Here is a 19,609-nt window from a genome sequence, read left to right on the forward strand (position 1 = left end):
TTGCACTGCAATAGAGATGCTTTCTTGACTTCCTTGTGGAAGGGCAGCGAGGGGTGGGCCATGGTGCAATGCGATGCATTCAAGTACTGGAGTCAGCGCGTCCAGTACTTGCAGTGCGCTACGAGCAGCCAGAATGTCCCCGTTTGTGAGTAGTAGACGCATGAAATTCGTGAGCGACTTGAGCATAGCACACACTTGTGAATCCTTGTTACACATTTACTATTCATCTCACATGAATAAATAGCATGGCCGCTTTTTTCGTTGACATCCGTGCTTTTACTGGAGATAGATGGAGCAGGAGGCGGCGATGCCTGACGAGACATATCCCTAGAACCGGAAGAGGATTTCGTAGAGTTTCATTTCTGGGAGCGACGTCACCTTATCGCCGCAGAAGCATCTCTGTGTGATGATCCGTCTCTGGCCATTTTCTCAAGATTTTCTGCTCTTTCTTTAGGCGTGGACAGTCTTTTCAGTGCAACATGCGAGCCTTGATAATTTGGGCACTTGGGCTCTGTTGCACGGTAAGTGTCAGTGTCGTGTTGTTCGGAACATCGTGGGCATACAGTTGTATTTCCGCAGACAGCACTCACATGCGCAATTCTTTGAAACCTTCTGCACTAAAGTGGTTTGGGTACGAATGGTGGTACCACATGTCGAAAGTGGCCGACCTTTACATGTGATGGTAGGCAGTCACCTTTAAACACGAGCGTTACGCAGGTCGAATTGCCAAGGCGCCGAGCTTGCAGTAAGGCAACACCATCTGTCGCAGGTTTGATTAAACAGGCCGCTGTCGCTTATCAATGTGTCAATATCATAAACAACACCAGCCGTGATTTCGTCGTTCTGCGGAATGAGGTAGTGGACATTGATGTTGCCCTCTGAAGCTTTATTGCCATCAAAGCATTGATTGCACTTCGGTTGTGGACATCAATAGCCAGGACGTTCTTTCGACTAATAATTCAGATACCGTTGATTTCTCCTGGGATTTCCGCCTCAAGAGAAACGGAAATCGATTAAGGCGTTTCAGGGTGTCGGCAGGTGTGTCCGGCACAAGAATAATTGTGTGCGCCGATGGCCTTCGCTGTGGCATGACGGTAGATTTATTTGACGAAGACCGTCCACTGATGTTTCTTCTCACGGCCTTCCGGTGTACCAATCTTTCGATGCCTTTGTCATCTGAGGCGTCTACCATCGCTTGAGCAGGAGTACAACACAGTGTCCTCGCTGTCAGCTTGACTAGGAGGGCCATTTCCCTTCCTCGGGCTGGTTCATGCCGAAGCAGTCACGCCGGGTCGGCATTCTGCCAACTCCACTTTCATTGCCGTGGCAATGGGAGCGGCGTCTCCCAGTAAAACACTGGAAAAGCCGAAATTACTTCAGCGTGAAGGAACAGTGGTCCCTAGAAGAATAAAAAAACCAGTAAGTAAGTCTCAAAAACAGTAAGAGTTGAGGCTTGACGGTGAAATCTCGGTACTTCGGGTGTTGTCTGTGATATTACGGTACGTAAGTCAGGTGTTGATAACTAGAACACAATTATTGCTTAAAATTGCAGTTGCTAGATTATTAGACACTTACAGTTTGCTCTTTGTTGCAAATCAAAAGCGCACGTGCTGCTAGGGCAACAAGTTGAACAGCGTATCATGCTTAAAAGCTTCGTTTCGTTTTCGATCCGACTGGTTTTGTTTTGCTTTTTAACTGCTACAGCAGTTGGATAGGAAACCACTAAAATATGTACCTATTATCGTAGAAGTACTTTAACACTTCCGAAAACATGAATCGCAGGAAACCCGACTGGACAAGCAAAATAATACGTTCTCACAGTTACGGCCGCACTTGTCTTCTGCCTTCCAGTAATGCCAGCGTTTAATCGCTATCGCTCTCACTTATCAACGTTTTCAGCATGCTTCTATGCTGTTAACGACTACATTCTCACTGAAGATTGAAAAACTCAGATAAAAAATGTTCCACGGCGTTTTTTACGTTACCACTTAATGAATAGACTCTGACCGGTAAGCTTTCCATTGCATTATACAAAAGATAGGTGCCTTGAAAAGTGGTTGTCATTCACTAACTTCCGCTCCTGTAGGATGAGTTTTGGGCGCGCAACATATTAGCGTTTCTAGTGAGCAGTTGCGTGCACCCTACACCGCATTGGTCCGAACGGAACGAAAAGTAAACGACGAGGTGAATTTATTCAGTGCTTCCATTGGGCGCTGACGAACGGTGGTGGTGCTTCTTCGGTCTCATCTGGTGCACCACCGAGATGCGACGGCAGCGACAGCATCCGCGGTGCTCGCCCGTGAAACGTGCCACACGGGTGAGCCAGCCACAGTACACCTCTGTTATCTGTTATGGACATGTGCCGGCCTATCCTCACTGCGAGCGATCTTTCACCTAGCTATATCACCTAGCCCATGAGGTGTACTTGACGGATCTTTAGAGCTTCCTTAAGGCGGAACCGCATGGCGCGATTTCAGGCGCGATTGACGCGCGGATGGTGGGACGCGCGCGTCATTTTGACGCGTGCCCAGCATGATCCGTCACGATATCGTGCCGCCGCGTGCTGCTGCTCGGTGTAGTAAAAAACGCGTCGCGCGGCGCGTTCACCAATCAGAGTTCAGGTAAGTCACGTGGCATTTAGTCACGTGGAATTTTGGTTCTTTTTTTGCCACCAGATGGCCCTGCTCTCTGCGCATCTCGACGGAACCTTCTCGGCGGAATATTTTTTTTCTCGACAGAACTGGCGCGCGCGTCAAGGAAAACATGTGCTACTGTGATTTCGTTCGCGCATCGTGTTGGTTCGCGCATCGTGTTCACCTAAAATGAACAAAGCAACCTTCAAAGAGGCCGTAATAACTAAAGTGGAGAAGCGTCGCGTCTCATCGCTAATAGACAGTTTTAGTTTAGCGTCCGCAACTATTGCGTACGCTATACGCTATAATATAGCGTACGCTAAGCAGCGCACGTTTTCTACAATTTTAGTTGGCCGGCAAAATCTTTGGATCTCAGAGGCCATATGCCGTCGTTGCGGCTATTTCGCGCCTTTAGCGACAGGTGGCGCTGACATCTCGAACGTTTCTTTCGTTAGGCTTCGACTCGTTCGAAACGAGAAGCGATCTCGAAAACACCACGAGGTTATCCATAATACTCTGTCGTCGAAGCGGCCTGATACTAAGCGAAAGCCGTTTACACAGTCATTTGCTACGAACGAAGTGCATTTTACAAAAGCAACGCCAAATTCAATTCGAAGTGGGCAGCCGGGACCGCCGCCATGTTTCCCGCAAGCTCCGCAAACCCCGCAAAAACGCTAACGCTAACTCGTTTGCGTTGCGTACGCCCGCTATACCCGCTATTTCGTTTAGCGTTCAGCGCATGCGCAGTGACGACCCGCTATTTTTTAGCGTACGCAATGGAATAGCGTACGCTATACTAAAACTATCTAATACTGGCAAGACAATTTGCTAATAATATTACCAGTGTATGGTGCTCGCTCTCTTCTCAACCAGGCAGGCCGCACCCACATGTACCTCCTGACCCGCATTTTTTCTTGCTTCAGTATCAGCATCCCCCTTAATAGTAGCAATCGCCTCTTCTGCTCGGTAGTAAGCGGCTGACCCTCCTTTTTATATGTGAAGTTGTAAACAAGCAGCGGCTTCTCAGCATGCGGAAGGTACATAGTCGCAGTTTCGCACACAATATTGCTGCTTGAAATTAAGCTTGATAAATACACTTCGGAAAGAAATGTCGCTAATTACACTCAGATTATTTTTATTGTAGTGTTCTGTAAGTTTAGGGGCATATTATATATGCGGTAACAGAGACAATACATGTCGTTGAGAGTTATGTTATCTGGCAACCCGGAAAACGCGGCGCTTTCGCGCCGCTCCTTTTTTTCGTACGGGTGCTCGCGCGTCGGCGGCAACGCGGGCGTTTGCCGCCCGTCGCGTTTTTCGCTCGCGAAAAACGCGCCATGCGGTTCCAGCTTCAAAGCTCTCGTGTCACCTCGGAAAATCGGCAAAAAAAGCAGTTTTGTATTTCTTTTGTGCTGTGTAGCTATTATCAGAAGTGGTAATAAGTAACAGGGCCTTCGTAGAATACTCTTTCCTTTTCGGGAAAGCGTAGGAAACGAGAAATATTACACAAGGATGAGGTTTATGGCATTATCCTGTGACTGCGTAGAGATTTCCCACGAATAATGTTTCCTAAAACTCCATATTTGCGTTAGATGAGATTCGAAAAGACGTTGGAAAATAAATTATTTTGTGCTAAATGGCGAGCACATGTGCAGCGAAAATCACTACCACCTCTTGAAGGCGCGGTTTTCTGCTATGACCATGGCTGTCACATTATCTGAATGCAAGTTTTGGCTCCCTAATCACTTTTGATAGAAATATGCGTTGCTTTATTTTTCCGATATTTTTTCGACATTAGTTGTGCCATTGAATTGCAGCCCACTGTCAAGATGCCGTAAACAGCGCTCATTTGGTTTTTATCACGACATATTTATTAGCAGCGAATTGCAGATGGACTACTTCTCCGAAAATACACAAAGAAAGACGTGCGCAGAGTCCGCGCACAGCGAAGTGCAAATATCATCCTGCATACTGCACTAAAATGATTGTAATTGCTGTTGGCTTGAATTCGCATCACGTACCACTGGGCCGCCGTGAATAATCGTTTCTGTCATAATTTGTGTTCTGTTAAATTTCTTCCCAGACAGTTTCGATCTACTCTAAACCTTACATTTCCGAGTCCTGAGGAGCGAGAGAGAATTTATTATTACAGTAAAGTGGAAGGTAATGCCGTGAGCTAGTATGCCCTGGCTTGCTACTCTGCACAGGGAAACAAGGAAACGGCCCAAAAATGAGTGATGGAATGTGACGGTCTTTCTATTTTCTTTTAAGAGACTGAGGTATATGTCAGAAGCAGAGCTCTGGTTTCAGTTTTCTTTTTGAGCTGGTATGCCCGCAGCCATCTAGAAAGCTTCAGATGCGTTGCTTTGTTGATTATGATGGGTTTGAAGAATGTTTACGTGCCACTGTCCTCTTACTATTGAGGGCCATGAATGTAAGGCTCGTAATATTTGCTGTTTTAGAGGCTTCGCTAAAGAAATCAGAGTTCGAGGTGAATGTATGTAAAAACTACTTCTAGTAATTGTTAAAATGAGAAATGCTTGCGGAACAGTAGGTGACAGGAAACCGCATGTAAAGATATAATGCATAACCATAACCAGTCCTCCAGGAGTTCAAACAAGTTTTTTGCAGGGACGTTAGAACGCACGATATCCAAGGCAAAGAAAAATTACAGTGCTCAAGACTTTCTTTATCTTTCGGAGTCAAATAACAAGCGTGCATTGTTTTAGTTCATAAAATAAAAATGAATGACATATAGGCGTACTTGTAGAGTCACTAATGCTAATAGTCCGTCAAATCACTGACTATCATGACGGGATTGCGAAGGGTTTGGATGCCCGGCTCCCGACCTCTCTTCTTCTCTTCGGTGGCTTGGATCCAAATATGCTTTGGAAGATATTTTTTCGGTAGAATTCTTCTTTGGTTGTTTCATGTTTACATTCCACAGCCACAAGTTCCGGCGAAGTGGCTACAAAAACGCTGGAAATTTTCTTTAGAGTCGCTCCTATCGTTTCGTTAACCGCTGTTTATCGTTACATATCAAATAGAGGGATGCCTTGTATGCGCACAATCTCTGAGGTGATTCCAGTGCTTGAACAAAGGCGGGAGCTCGTGCTAAACAATATTCTGCCTATTTATTTATTACCACGTTTTGGTAAGGTAATAAAAAGGTTCTTGCACGCCGGCACGATTAAATGTGTGCCCGATGGAGGATTACCGAGCCCCTGATTGCCAGATTGTGTATAGTATTGAGAAGAGTCAGCAGTAGTCGATGTGGCATGCTGTGAGACTCACTGATAATGATTTCCCGCATGTACTACATCTGCCCTACCTACCTCAGACTTTGTATGTGTCGCGTTCTCCGCGAAGGTAGCCTTGTAGGTAATCTGCGGCAAGTACAAAGAGTTGGCGAGTTGAGATGGCTGGCCGCTTCGTGACACGGTCCTCCCGCGGGCCTGGTGTTGAAGGTCACATAATCCCAAATTTTGGAGACGCGTTGAAACGAGCGGCATCACGGACAATTCGATCCGCTCTGCTTGTGCTCATCACGCCAGCGTTGAGAGAGCGAGTCTTCTCTCTCATCGAGTAAGGTCTGTTCATGTTCACTTGTGCGTGCGGGATCCCATGTTTGTTAATTTAGTAAGTGAAATGTGCACTGCAATTTATTGCTCCGGTGAAACTACGAACGTTAAAATAATGTTTAGCCGGGTTCGTTCGTTCGTGGACAAACTATTGCAAGCGGCAAGAGAACGGGACTAATACTCCCCTCAAGCGCGCAAGTTAAGTGCATTTACGGCGAGTGCACTCGGTTTTAATGCACTTTCCCAAATCTTAACGTCGCAGTGGAGTGTACTCTTCGATGAGTGCATTCAAGTTGGAGTACGTTCACGGAACGCACTTTGCTGGCCGATGGCGTAGCCTCGCCGCCAGCGGTTTGAACGAGTGCCTAGCCTCGCCGGCAACGCTTTCAACGACGCAAAATGTAATGCATAGAAGAAGGACACAATTGTTAATTTCAGTTATTGAACAGCTTTTAACAAAATAATGTGTGTTTAGCGAGAAGCGAAACAGCAGAATAACGAAGCGAATTTATCGTGTACGCAACTAACGGCGCCAGAGTGATGCGGCGCTGCCATGTTCATTCATTTCGTGTTCATGTTGCGGTGTGAACGCATGCTGACCACGCCGGCCGTGCTTTGAGATGTGTGCGTGGCCTTTTGCAGTGTCGTTGCAGATCGAACTGGCCCTGTTTCCGCCACTTTGGGTGACCGCTCCTGGAAGCTCGCCGTCGTCTATCCTGTGAAATTGTGCGCCATGTGTGTCGTGAATATGGCAGCTGAGAATGAGGAGAGCTGCCAAGGCAAAGACGGCATAACTTGGACAGATGAGGAGACGCGTGCGCTAATTAATACATGAGAATCCGTCCTGCCGGATCTGCGCGGTGCCAGAAGAAACCTAAAGGTTTATGTGGCGATATCTGAACGGTTTCGCGCAGTGCATCGAGAAAAGCACAAAGGAAGTGAAGAAAAAGGTGCAGACTATGAGCAACAAATACAGGTAAAAGCTGATTTGTATTTCACTTAACAGCGTCATCGTGCATCTGTTTTACTTGTGGCAGCTGAATTATTTCATGTATTCGTCGTCTCTTATTCTGTCGGAGTCTTTTGTTGGCATTTTTGCTTGTCCCAAAGCTGCACGTGGGCCACTAAAGAAGGCATTGTGAACATACCCGGATTAATTTTGACCACGTGGGGTTCTCTAACGTGCAATGGCGTTGTACAAAGCTCGCACGTTTTTGCAGTTCGCCATATAAATGCCGCCGTAGCTGACGGGATTCGATTGTGGGCTCAGTAGCCGAAAGCCAAAGCCGCCGCGGCGGGTCAAACATTGTTTGTTGTCGCCGAAGTTACGCCACGGAATTAAAATTTTTGGTATACTTTATTTCGCTTAACTACAAATAAAGTATTGTGGTTGTGCATGGCTGCAAACATTGCGCCAACCTGTGGCGTCATTTTCTAAATATTCTGTTTCAGGCTACTGACCAGGACTGGCACAAAGATCGGATCTGGAGGCAGACAATGGAAGTTTTATTGGGACCTCCACCGTTTCCTTGGCTCGCTTCCAGCGAATGATTCCAGCCTTATGGAAGAAAATGGATGTAGTGACATTGATGGCACCTCTCCAGAGGAGGTATCCACCCTAACATCATTCGGTAGTAACTGGTGGAGGTGTCAGCCAGTAGAGTCAATATAGTACGATACACTGGCTGTCACATTCAAATTCAGTGCAACATATATTTTGTTGGCTCAAAATTCAGGTTTTGGCGAGTTCGTTCATGCTCTTATGTATGTTTGAAAACATTATAAAGGTGGATGAACTAGGAACACTGAGTAAAAAGACAAATGCTGCATTTATTTTTAGCAGAATAGCAGAAGCCATCACTTCATGAGCGTATATTTTGTTGGCAGATGTTTGTTTATGCTTGCACTTTTTTGCATACAACAATGTTTTTATTCTTTATTCAGCTGTTCAATGGCATGGTGCACGGTGGAGTGGGCCAGCCTCCAGATACACCTACGAATTCACTTTCTGAGCTAAGCTCAGAGTCTCACAAGCTGGAAGCCTCTCCACTCGATTCTGCTGCTGAAGAAGAACCTGCCACCCCTATAGCAACAGCTGCGAAGAAAAAAAGGCTGGCTCCTCCCACAAGACTGCTATCGATTTTGTTAGAAGAACAACGCCAACTGCGCTGTTCACTAGAGCGCCACAGAACTGAGACTGTTGCGATACAAAGGGAGCGACTTGAGATATTGAAGTGGAGCGAAGCTCGGGAGGACAAGCTGCTGGAAATCATGCAGAAGATGTGTAAATAAATAAATAATGACAGACATGATGTGTGCCCTTGCAGTCCTTTTCTTTTATTTGCGTGACAACTGAAATGGCAATTTTAAATATTTCTTAGCCAGATAAAGGTAACATGGCTTTTTGGGCTTGTTGGTTGATGGTCTGAAAAGCAAACTGTAGCGCAGCAGAGAACGAGACAATAGAATGCAGACACGCCGCCGCACGAGCGCTCTCACTGCGTGTTGGCATTCTGTTGCCCTGTCCTCGGTTGTGCTACAGTTCGTTTTCCAGGTGAAGACACAGCTCTGCTCTCGTTGACATCCTCGTATGTTTCTTTACTGTACTCTGTCCGTGCCCTGGGTTGGGCTTTCTTTTTGAAGTCATGTCACACCAAAACTGCTACATTAGTCGAACCGCAAAATGTAGCAGTTGTCTTTAATAAAACCACAGTGACACAGTCAAAAATGCCTGCTTAGCTTGAGCCTGGTTCCTATTGCACTCAGTCATGGCACGTGCTGGGCTTTTTTCCAAAAATAACTTGTTAGGGCGTCCCTTACCTCTTGCCCTCCCCCACTGCACTCTTCTTTGTTGCGTGGTGGCTGTGCATACAAGTCCAGTCCACGTGCCTCACTTTCCCACTGGGGCTTTACACTGTCTTTCATTACTTTACAGATATTGTAAAGTACACAAACAGCTCGAATAGCCAGTTTGGCCTTGTTCAGCCGGCACTCCATCTCGTTCATCACAAATAGACAGCGTGCCTTTAGCCTCCCGAAACCATTCTCGACAATCCTCCTAGTCTTTGAAAGATTTTAGTTGAACAACGCTACACGGCTTCCAGGCCAAGCATTTGGAAATGGCTTTTGCAGGTTCGGTGACATGGGAAACGCCTGATCACACAGAAGAATGGGCGGTACTTTCGTGCCCTCTATCATTGCCATGGGAGAGCTGAAGGTCCCATTCTCGATTAGCGTATGCAGCTACAATCGGCCATAAACACTGGCATCGTGGCATCTTCCGGGACTTGCAACGTTTATATACCGAAAATGGTATTTGTGATATGCTGCTGATATGTGCTGATATATCTGATATATGCTGATATATGCTGCTGATATGTGAATGATGCTGTGCCTGTGTGGGAAAGCAAATGTGGGTTCATTAGCAATTGCTATGAAGATACGCATGCAAGTAGTCTTCCCCACAGTTGTCTAGAGCACTTAAATGGCTCCCGGTTGCCTACTAAAATTGCAATCTTTAGGCAGGCAATCAGTACTGAAGGTGCACAGGCATACCAACTGCCATGGGACTCGCACTGTAGTGATTATACTGTAGCCAGGCTAGAATTTAACTTTCTCTGAATTGAAGCTCACTGCTTCAGCACTGTAGACAAGTGTGCTTACTGTAATTTGCTGCATGATGTAAAACAGAATATTATTGGGATGACCGCTGCGAACTATATTTATACTGAAAGCAAACAGGAAACATTTTAAACTGGCAAACATAAGTGCACATATACAACAGGAGACACCCATAGTATAACAAATTATACAAATCATATATCTGTCAGAAACGGTGCAGATTTATGTGCAGTATTGAGTTACAGGCACGTCATCTGCCAGGGCTCTTAATATTCCATCAAAAACACGTTCATACTATTAAGTATGCATGCTGTTATGTAGTAGACAACTTTTGCATCTTTACATATACAATGCCTGATATGTATATATACGATATAGAATCCCGCATGAGTCCTTAACTTCGGAGATAACTGCCATTAATTTCAGCGTCATTATGATATACAATCGCGCTAATTGCAAAATTTAGTTTGCCAGAGACGAAGGGACCTACCAGGCTTTGTAATTATGATAGTCCGTGGCATGCTCTTTCGGCCGCCAGACAGGAAAGTGGCAGCCATCCAAGGTGTCGATGGCTTCCGGGAAGCCTGTGAAGTCGTAGAATTCACGCATGTGGGCACTAATTTTGTTGGGATGTATCATTTGTAACTATTCCCCTTCAAGCAGGTCCATCACGGCGACACAGAATTCTTGATGTAGAACATTCAGAGTGGAGCGACCTATTCCGAAGAGGTGGGCAATCGTTCTGTCCTCGGCGCTAGAGCACAAGCGGTATAGCCCCACTGCGACACGTTTTTCCACAGAGATCGGCGTCATCATGTTGGTGGTTTGCCGCTGAAAAACCGGGCGGCACGATTCCATTATGTACCGAAAGGTGGAAGGAAACACACGTAGCGCTTGTCTGAAATGAAATTCGCTGAGGTTGGGTAAAGTGTCCTCAAACCATGTGTCACTCCTCACATAGAGCCTCCGTTCCCGATGGGTGAAAGGACAATACTCTGGCAGGACGGTCAGGATGGCCAAATTGTTCGCCATAAGCTGATCTTCCAAGTACCTGAAAGTTGCTTCTGCGTCTACAAGGTCATCGTCTAGTTGTTCTTGCCGTTGACGCCGGGTTCTCGCGCACAAATAGTAGCCTAGAACTCGCTCATGTTCTGTTCTAGCAGGATCAACTGCCGCCTCGCCGCACGCCCCCATGTTGTTCTGGATTGGCTAGGCATTCGTCTTGGCCAGCATTGACTTGCAACGCACTTATAATAAAAAATCTTAGTTTTTTTGTTGAGACAAATAGATGAAGTTTGTTTTTATATATAATTGTCATTAAAACTCACTTTTTAGAAGCTTTCTCTTGTTAGTTTACAGCTTCTAAAAACGCGCTCTTAGTCTGTCGCCATCTTTTTTTTACTGCGAGTGCACTCTGTTTTTCCGTTAAGAAGCGCGTTGCCTAAAGTATGACTCAAGGTCCTAAAGTGCACTCCCCCTAAGTGCACTTAACTTGCCCTCTTGACAGGGGTATAAGATTAAGGGAACACAGCGCCCGCATAGTGTGTTTCCTTAATATGAGTGCCGTTGTCGCGCTCTTTGCAATGGTAGGGAGGTTACTTTGTGTAGTTTAGTTATTTATTTCCTATCGCAATCAATATATCGCCTTTCGTGTGAAAGTGCGAAATTCTTGAAGTTGCTTCTCAATGAGAAGAAAAAGACAGAAAATATTTTCATTGCGTCTGAATTGATCTTTCTTTTCTTGGTTCCCGCACTTCACTCCGACATGCACGGCGCAATCCTTTGTAGTAATTGTAGTTGTCTGCAAACTATAGTTTTGCGTACCAACCGTAGTAGAAACAAACGATCCATTACTGTAGTGCTTCTCTCTGACTGCATCTAGTCACTCACATATCATAGTTTTGCTACGGTCTGGCGCCTCTTCATTTACATGCATTACGTGTCGCATGGGCACCTGGGCGCAAAATTCTATTCTTACAGTGGGATGTTAGAACCTCGCTGGGTTTCTCTTAACGTCCGCAGCTTCGCCAAGCTGGCGGAGAGAGAGCTGAGAGAGAGTGTAGCAGACTATCAATATAGCATCGCGCAGCATAGCGACGCGGCGAGGGTGGGTGGAGCCTAGCGGGGGAGAAGGAGCTGCGAGGTGGGGACACAGGTGGTGTGACGTCATTGCTCTCCGATAAAAACCTGCGCGCTCGCGTCGGCGGATTTCAAGACGCTACCAGGTACACAGAGTCAGAGTTAACGTGTATCAGAGCTAATGCGCGGCGGTGGCCGCTTCGTCGGGTCGGCGCAGCGTCTGTCACACGACACCGACGCATATGACGTCTCAACCAGTCGCTTCTGTTGCTACTGGAGCCTCAAATACCGTGCCTCCCAACCGAAACCAAGACGGCATGGATTTTTCTGAAGCATTAATTTCCCCCAACTTCACTGGTCTCTACTGGCTCCACTGGCGATAGCAGAGCCACTCGCAAATTTTTTTTACCTGGTGAAAAGTTTGTCTTCCCTTGAAGACATTAGGTTTTCTATATTTAGGCGATAGATTACATCACTTCGGTCTTGTTTCATAAATACACACAGTGGATGGCATGATCACGTCTCACATATCTTAAATGAAGTACTAACGCGATAGCGTTAAGGGCCCCTGTGTCGCAGAGAATACGACGTCGGCGTCCTGCGTCGGGCATCGTATCGACAAAAAGGAATTTCGAACTACACATACTGTAAGGGTTGGGGTCGGGCACGAGTTAGATGGTAGCTGGCCCATGCCGTCGTCCAAGCCATCCACGCTGAGGACGTTGTTGAAGGGAACGACTTGTTCTCATCGAGAACGAGGAATATCGGATTTATTTACGATATCTACATGAAGGGTGGAGAACGTTACAGTTAATCAGTCTAGCATGAATGAAAAAGAATGCACACCCAGCAGCCCCGCAACGGCTCCTTAAAACACTCTGTCCTCCCTAGATCCTTAGGTGAGGGAAAACGGCCGTTCAACCTTCGACCAATCGGAGCGCCTAAAGTCATCATAGCCGACCCGCCTTTGAGGGGGAGGGTTTACACACATACTTCCGCACAGGATTCACTGAACACACTGAGGCGAGAGGGTTTCTCGCAGACAGGGGTCTTGCCCCGAGCAGGCGCCTCGTGACCCCAGAGTTGAACCCGCAGTCAATGGCCACCGCGTCTGTCCACTAACTGACGGCTTCTGGGGCCCGTGAAACCGCACCGCAAAACATCTTTCAGGAGTTCTTCCGCTCCAAACAAACCGTGACGGCGACGGCGAATCCACTAACAATCCTTGGTCCAGCGACCACGTCTAGACATACCGGCGCCGTACGGCTGTTGCCCAGGCGCATTGTCGTCCTTACACAGAGAGTTGCCGCAGCGGGCAGGCAGGGGTTCGGAGGTCGCTTCCCCGCAGATCGCCAGCCCCCGTAGGTAAATCGTAACAATACCCAACCGCTCTTCTGTCACCAAGGTTGCTCATAGCTTGCCTTTTATTCTATACAAAATTACTCCTCAGAATTTTGTAATGACAACCAACGAGTAAATGTCATAAAAAAACCCGACAGCGCATACCTTTTATGTTAGATCTTCTCAGACTGAGATATTAAATTTGTCAAACAATAACAGGAGATCGGCTCACGGAAGAGGCCGCGTTTCTACCAGAAAGCTCGCCTTCATGCACAGCGTTCGCCGCCAGCGTTTCGCGGTAAACACTAGGGTTGCATGAGCTGCAGTTGCTGCAAAGCGTAAAATGCAGCCAGGAATCTTTGAATGCTGTCGTGTTCCACTCTTAAAATCGAAGCTTGAGCGTCGTCCAGAGTTTTACCAGGAGCACAAAACTTTGCATGCAAAACACGGAAGTTTGAAGTTACGTTGACTTGACGATAGATTCGGGTATCCCCGCTCGGGTACATACATACATACATACATACATACATACATACATACATACATACATACATACATACATACATACATACATACATACATACATACATACATACATACATACATACATACATACATACATACATACATACATACATACATACATACATACATACATACATACATACATATATATATATATTTCTTTTTTTTTCTGTTGAACAACTGAGACGGGCAGGCGCCAATAGAACGGCTTCCCTCCGTCGGGGCCAGTCAAACCAAAAAGCTGCCATGAGCACAGACTACGAAAACATTCATTGCCATACACATCATTGGTAAACTCGGAGGCTTCCAATCGACAACCTTGAACAGGTGCGGCTGTTGCCTCTTTATGTTCCTGAATAAAGAACACAATGAGATACTTATCTTCAGCACTGCTGATTGCACCTCGAAGTGATAGAGAATGACATTTTTAGATGAAATTGGTTGAAAGTATTCTTCAAAAAAACAAAGGAAAAAGGCGGACATTTCTTGACAACTTTTCATGCTCACACCTTTATTGCTTGTTTCGCAGTTAACGCCGCAGTGGCCTCTTGATGTATATCACTCCAAAGCTCCATCACCTGCGATATTTCTTCCACCTTCTTTATCGCTTCTTCCAAGCGCCGCAGCTGTTCCCGTGAAAAGTACTTCTTCCACCCACCCACTTTGGCTTCTCTTACGAGGCAGTACTTCTTTCTGTCTCCGCTGTGTCCATCTTTGCAATTCTCGTCAAGGCGCCGCAGCAGCTTGTCGATACTAGGATTTGAGTTTTTCTTGAGGTCCCCGACCATCGTCTCTTTCATGTGATCGGCCGAGCATCGTTCAAGCAACTCATTAAGCAACCGATTATCTTTTTCCAAATCTGCTGCATAGCTGTCTCCCAAGAAGCGCGCAAGCTTCAGAACAGTGCCTCGGGTGTCTTTCGTCAAGTTCTCATATGTCACGAAAAACACGTTGGGTATGTCCTTGAGCTCATATCCGGAAACCACGTGATCGAAGTAGTTCCCGCAACCTGCGACGTCCTCGCTCAGGAAAGCATCGAAGAACTGGTCGAATGTGCCATGTTGGAAGCGGTAAGCGCTGAGACTTGTCGCCATGTGGTAGAATGACACGCAGACGTCCCACGGGTTCCGCGCCACGTAGATGTACTTTGCCTCGCTGCTCATTAACTCACTTCTCAAGGGATAATGCGATGAGATCACACGCAGTGGCAGGCTTTGTTTCAAGTCGTCAGGGTGTGACACCCCCAGATATACCATGTTTTGTGTGAACTCATCGTAACTTGTGATGGGTTGGCCTTTTTTTAGAATAAGCTGCACAATATAAAGGACCCAGTGCGTTCCGGTTTTGGGAAATGAAAGCAGGACCAGATCTCCTTCTTGTGCGCGGAACTCCAATGCTCCTTTAAGGACTTCAGGGTCGCAATGCGGGTCTCTTGGGACACCATCAATGTTTTGAGCGAATGGCTTTGTTGTCGACATGAGGTTGATTTTCACCCTGTGGCTGCGAAAAATGAACAAAATAATGATGTTCATTACGACACTTTCCGTCACAACACCGGCTTCATTTCATGCCCTTACGCGATGAAGTGTACAGTACCTTCTGTCGGATTTTTTTTCAAGAATCCCCTCTGACAGACTCCTTGACCTGTGTGAATTTGTGTCCGCAAATAGCAATTTACGTGGAGTGTACCAAAAGACAATATATTTAAGAAATTTCACTGGCATCTATCACTATCACAAAAAACTTTCACAAGCAAGATAAGGAACATTTATGAAAAGGGAAGTTTTCACCGACTCGACTGTAGCATGTTGCTGCAAAGGTAACCCTTCAGGGGTTTACAGTCCTTTGGTTGACAGAAGTCTAAGGTCCTCCTGATTCCATTTGCGATTGCCTTAGTAAATACTTTGTAGGCAACGGACAGTAAGCTGATCGGCCTATAATTTTTCATGTCTTTGGCGTCCCATTTGTTATGGATTAAGGTTATGTTTGCGTTGTTCCAAGATTCCGGTACGCTCGAGGTCGTGAGGGATTGCGTATACAGGGGGGCTAGTTTCCTGGAAGAATCTGCCCACCATCCTTCAACACATCTGCTTTTACCTGATCCTACCCAGCTGCCTTCCCCATTCTGCATTGCTCCCATGGCTTTCTTTACTTCTTCCGGCGTTACTCGTGGGATGTCCATTTCCTCTAGACAATTCTCTCTTCCATTAGCGTCGTGGGTGCCACTGGTGATGTATAAATCTCTATAGAACTCCTCAGGCACTTGAACTATCTCATCCATATTAGTAATGATATTGCCGGCTTTCTCTCTTAACGCATGTGTCTGATTCTTGACTATTGCTAGTTTCTTCTGCACTGCTTTTAGGCTTCCTCCGTTCCTGAGGGCATGTTCAATTCTATCCATATTATACTTCCTTATGTCAGCTGTCTTACGCTTGTTGATTAATTTGGAAAGTTCTGCCAGTTCTATTCTAGCTCTAGGGTTAGAGGCTTTCATACATTGGCGTTTCTTGATCAGATCTTTCGTCTCCTGCGATAGCTTACTGGTATCCTGTCTAACGGAGTTACCACCGACTTTTATTGCACACTCCTTAATGATGCCCATAAGATTGTCATTCATTGTTTCAACACTAAAGTCCTCCTCCTGAGTTAAAGCCGAATACCTGTTCTGTAGCTTGATCCGGAATTCGTCTATTTTCCTACTTACCGCTAACTCATTGACCGGTTTCTTATGTGCCAGTTTCTTCCTTTCCCTCCTCAAGTCTAGGATAATTCGAATTCTTACCATCCTATGGTCACGTCAACGCACCTTGACGAGCACGTCCACATCTTGTATGATGCCAGGGTCAGCGCAAAGTATAAAGGCTATTTCATTTCTAGTCTCGCCATTCGGGCTCCTCCACGTCCACTTTGGGCTTTCCCGCTTGCGGAAGAAGGTATTCATTCTCCGCATATTATTCTGTTCTGCAAACTCTACTAATAACTCTCCCCGGCTATTCCTAGAACCTATGCCATATTCCCCCACTGACTCGTCTCCAACCTGCTTCTTCCCTACCTTGGCATTGAAGTCGCCCATCTGTATAGTGTATTTTGTTTTCACTTAACCCATCACCGATTCCAAGTCCTCATAGAAGCTTTCGACTTCCTGGTCATCATGACTGGATGTAGGGGCGTGGACCTGCAAAACCTTCAATTTGTACCTCTTCTTAAGTTTCACAGCAAGACCTGCCACCCTTTCGTTAATGCTATAGAATTCCTGTATGTTACGAACTATATCCTTATTAATGAGGAATCCGACTCCTAGTTCTCGTCTTTCCGCTGAGCCGCGATAGCACAGGACGTGCCCGCTTTTTAGCACTGCAAATGCTTCTTTTGTCCTCCTAACCTCACTTAGCCCTATTATATCCCATTTACTGCCCGCTAATTCCTCCATTAGCACTGCTAGGCTCGCCTCATTAGGCAACGTTCTAGTGTTAAACGCTGCCAGGTTCAGATTCCAATGGCGGCCTGTCCGCACGCAGAGATTCTTAGCACTCTTCCACCCTTAGCACCAATGGTGTACGGGTGGCGCAGTGAAGTGAAATCATGTGGAATATTGAGAGGTGTGAAATAGAAGGGTGTTTTCGGTTGGGGCTTCCTGTCTAGGCATCTAAGGGCAATTGTATGGTTGAAGCTTCGTAAGTTTGGGTCCCGTAAGATGTAATTGATCTTGATGTCTAAAGTGCGAACTGTGCATTTGTACGACCTAATTGAATGTGTATAGGTAAGGTGCACCTATCATCGTATAATGAATCTATGCGTGCAGTTCTGGAAGCTCCTGTGATCGAAAGAAGTAGCGTACGCTGGGTAGATGTAGTTTTTGATGTAAGTGTTGAGGCGGGATATGTGTACCACCAAAGAGGCGAAGCGTATGTCATGGAAGAGAGTAACAACTCGTCGTAGAATGGTCTTGCCTGTTTTGGAGAGCTGCAATAATGAAGTATAAAAAGGTCTCAGTAGAAGTGATGCCGTGAGCTCGGCTATTGTGCAGAACGAAGACAGTAAAACAATGGCACACCTGTAAGAAATGTACTGGGGTTGCGTGCACGGCACAAAACTAAGGCGCAGCCTTGTTGTGACACTAGCAATGTTTTGACCCAAGGAATGCGTCCGAGTACGTCCATCTCAGTTTGTGCCAGAAATTTGAATGAATAAGTTTTCGCCGAGTGTTCTCGCACTGGATGGCGAGAAACACACTTCATAAGCAACTGCTGTCTTTTTCTTGAATAGCTTTCAGTCTATTAATATTTCAGTCTATTAATGACGCATGAAATCTTTTTGCGTCGAAATGTAATGAATTGTGCTTTCGTAATGAGTTGAAAAACTTACTGTGGTGAGGAAGCACAATAAATAATGCATGCACATTCTTTACGCAAATGTTTGACGCGGGAGCATTGCAGTCACTTACCGTGATAGCTGGACTAAAAGAGCATGTGCTATTGCGGGAAGGTTGAAAGGTACAATCGCATGCACGCTAGAGCACCGAATATTGGGAAACAAAAGTGGTGTGCTGCGGATATGGACGGTTGTTACACCTACTGCTAGTGCAATTTTGTTACCGTGCCTCATTTTATCCCGCTATCTAACAGCACGTCACTCTATTTGGCACGCAGCTGTTGCCTCAGGGACGTTTTAGTCAAACACGCCTACCTACAAACCTCCGCCGCTTGGGAATCTTCCACTCCAGCGGAAATTATTGAAGCGCACATCAGCTCAGGTTGGAGGCGGCAAAAGAAGTATCCACGGGAGCTTAAAAGAATTTACCTTTCCACTTGCAATCCTTATCCTACTCATGGACCACGTGGGACAGCGTAGGGAGCAGCTGGGGATAAATTCTCACCAAATGGGTCGCATTACCTCTCAACCGAAGCGCGACAAGACAAGATCAATTATAGGTGATAGGGTTCGAAATTCGAGGCACTACCAAAGGAATGTGTTGACTGGACGAGTACTTGCACACTCCAAATAAAATTCGGCAGCGCCCTTCTCCCGATTTGGCGGTATAATGCGTTCTGCATTGAATCAATATAGCGACACAAAGTATCGCCACCGTCGGAACGAGTTACGCAGCCAGGACTCCTCTCTCGCGCTTCACTAAGAACACTCGGAGCATTCTAGTGGAGCCAAAATGCATGTCGTGCCGGTACGTGAGAAAGTCGAGAGTCGCGTCAAGGCTGCTTTGCATGATACGATTATCATTGCACCGGAAGCGCGATTTCGCTCGCGCGCGACGGTAGTCGCAGTCGCAGGCGCTCATTTTCGCTCTTCCCTCTGCGGCTTCGACCAAGCGGCTGGTGGCCCGTCGCACGGATCGCACCGGTCACTGCGATTTTTCGTCGAATTTGTTGAAAGACCCACGAGAGACATTTCGCTGTTTGTTTTGTGAGATGGCGTCAGTCGCTCATCAATACGTCTATTAATTCTATTTTTTTAACTATAAATGTTGGTTCAAGAAGCCTCGAACAAGCAAGTAATCGAGTGGCGTTGTGGATTGAGCAAGCGGTACGTACCGTCAGCACCGGCACGCGAGCGAGGCAGACAAAATCTCGTAGGTCAGATTAGGTTCTTGGATTTTTGTGCGTTTGTCACGATGCGATGATGATAAATCGATGCTTATTTTTTTTACGTTGGCTTCGGTCGCTGTTAGTACGTACTTTTCCGTGAATTGCTGTTGTTCACTCGCACTGCGATTTAAAAATACTACAAAGACAAAACGTGCCCTTCGGACGTCGTCCCAATTTTCTTGTTTCTTGCGTAGAAGCCACTCGGGATACACGAAAACGCCGCAGG

At 46.3% G+C, this 19,609-nt stretch overlaps 2 protein-coding genes across 2 annotated transcripts in view; both read right to left on the reverse strand.

Annotated features, from left to right (window-relative positions):
• The window catches only part of LOC142578369 (uncharacterized), a 144,602-nt gene that overhangs the window by 36,357 nt on the left and 88,636 nt on the right, over window positions 1–19,609 (reverse strand). The window lies entirely within an intron of this gene.
• Window positions 14,284–18,329, reverse strand: LOC142577661 (sulfotransferase 2A6-like). The gene is made up of 2 exons (XM_075687132.1): window positions 18,228–18,329; window positions 14,284–15,280 (listed from the first exon to the last, which is right to left on the reverse strand). The coding sequence occupies exon 2, from the start codon at window positions 15,256–15,258 to the stop codon at window positions 14,284–14,286; it is 975 nt and encodes a 324-aa protein (XP_075543247.1). The 5' UTR covers window positions 15,259–15,280; window positions 18,228–18,329.

This window comes from Dermacentor variabilis, chromosome 4 (assembly GCF_050947875.1).
Source record: "Dermacentor variabilis isolate Ectoservices chromosome 4, ASM5094787v1, whole genome shotgun sequence".
In the NCBI taxonomy this organism is placed as follows: Eukaryota; Metazoa; Arthropoda; class Arachnida; order Ixodida; family Ixodidae; genus Dermacentor; species Dermacentor variabilis.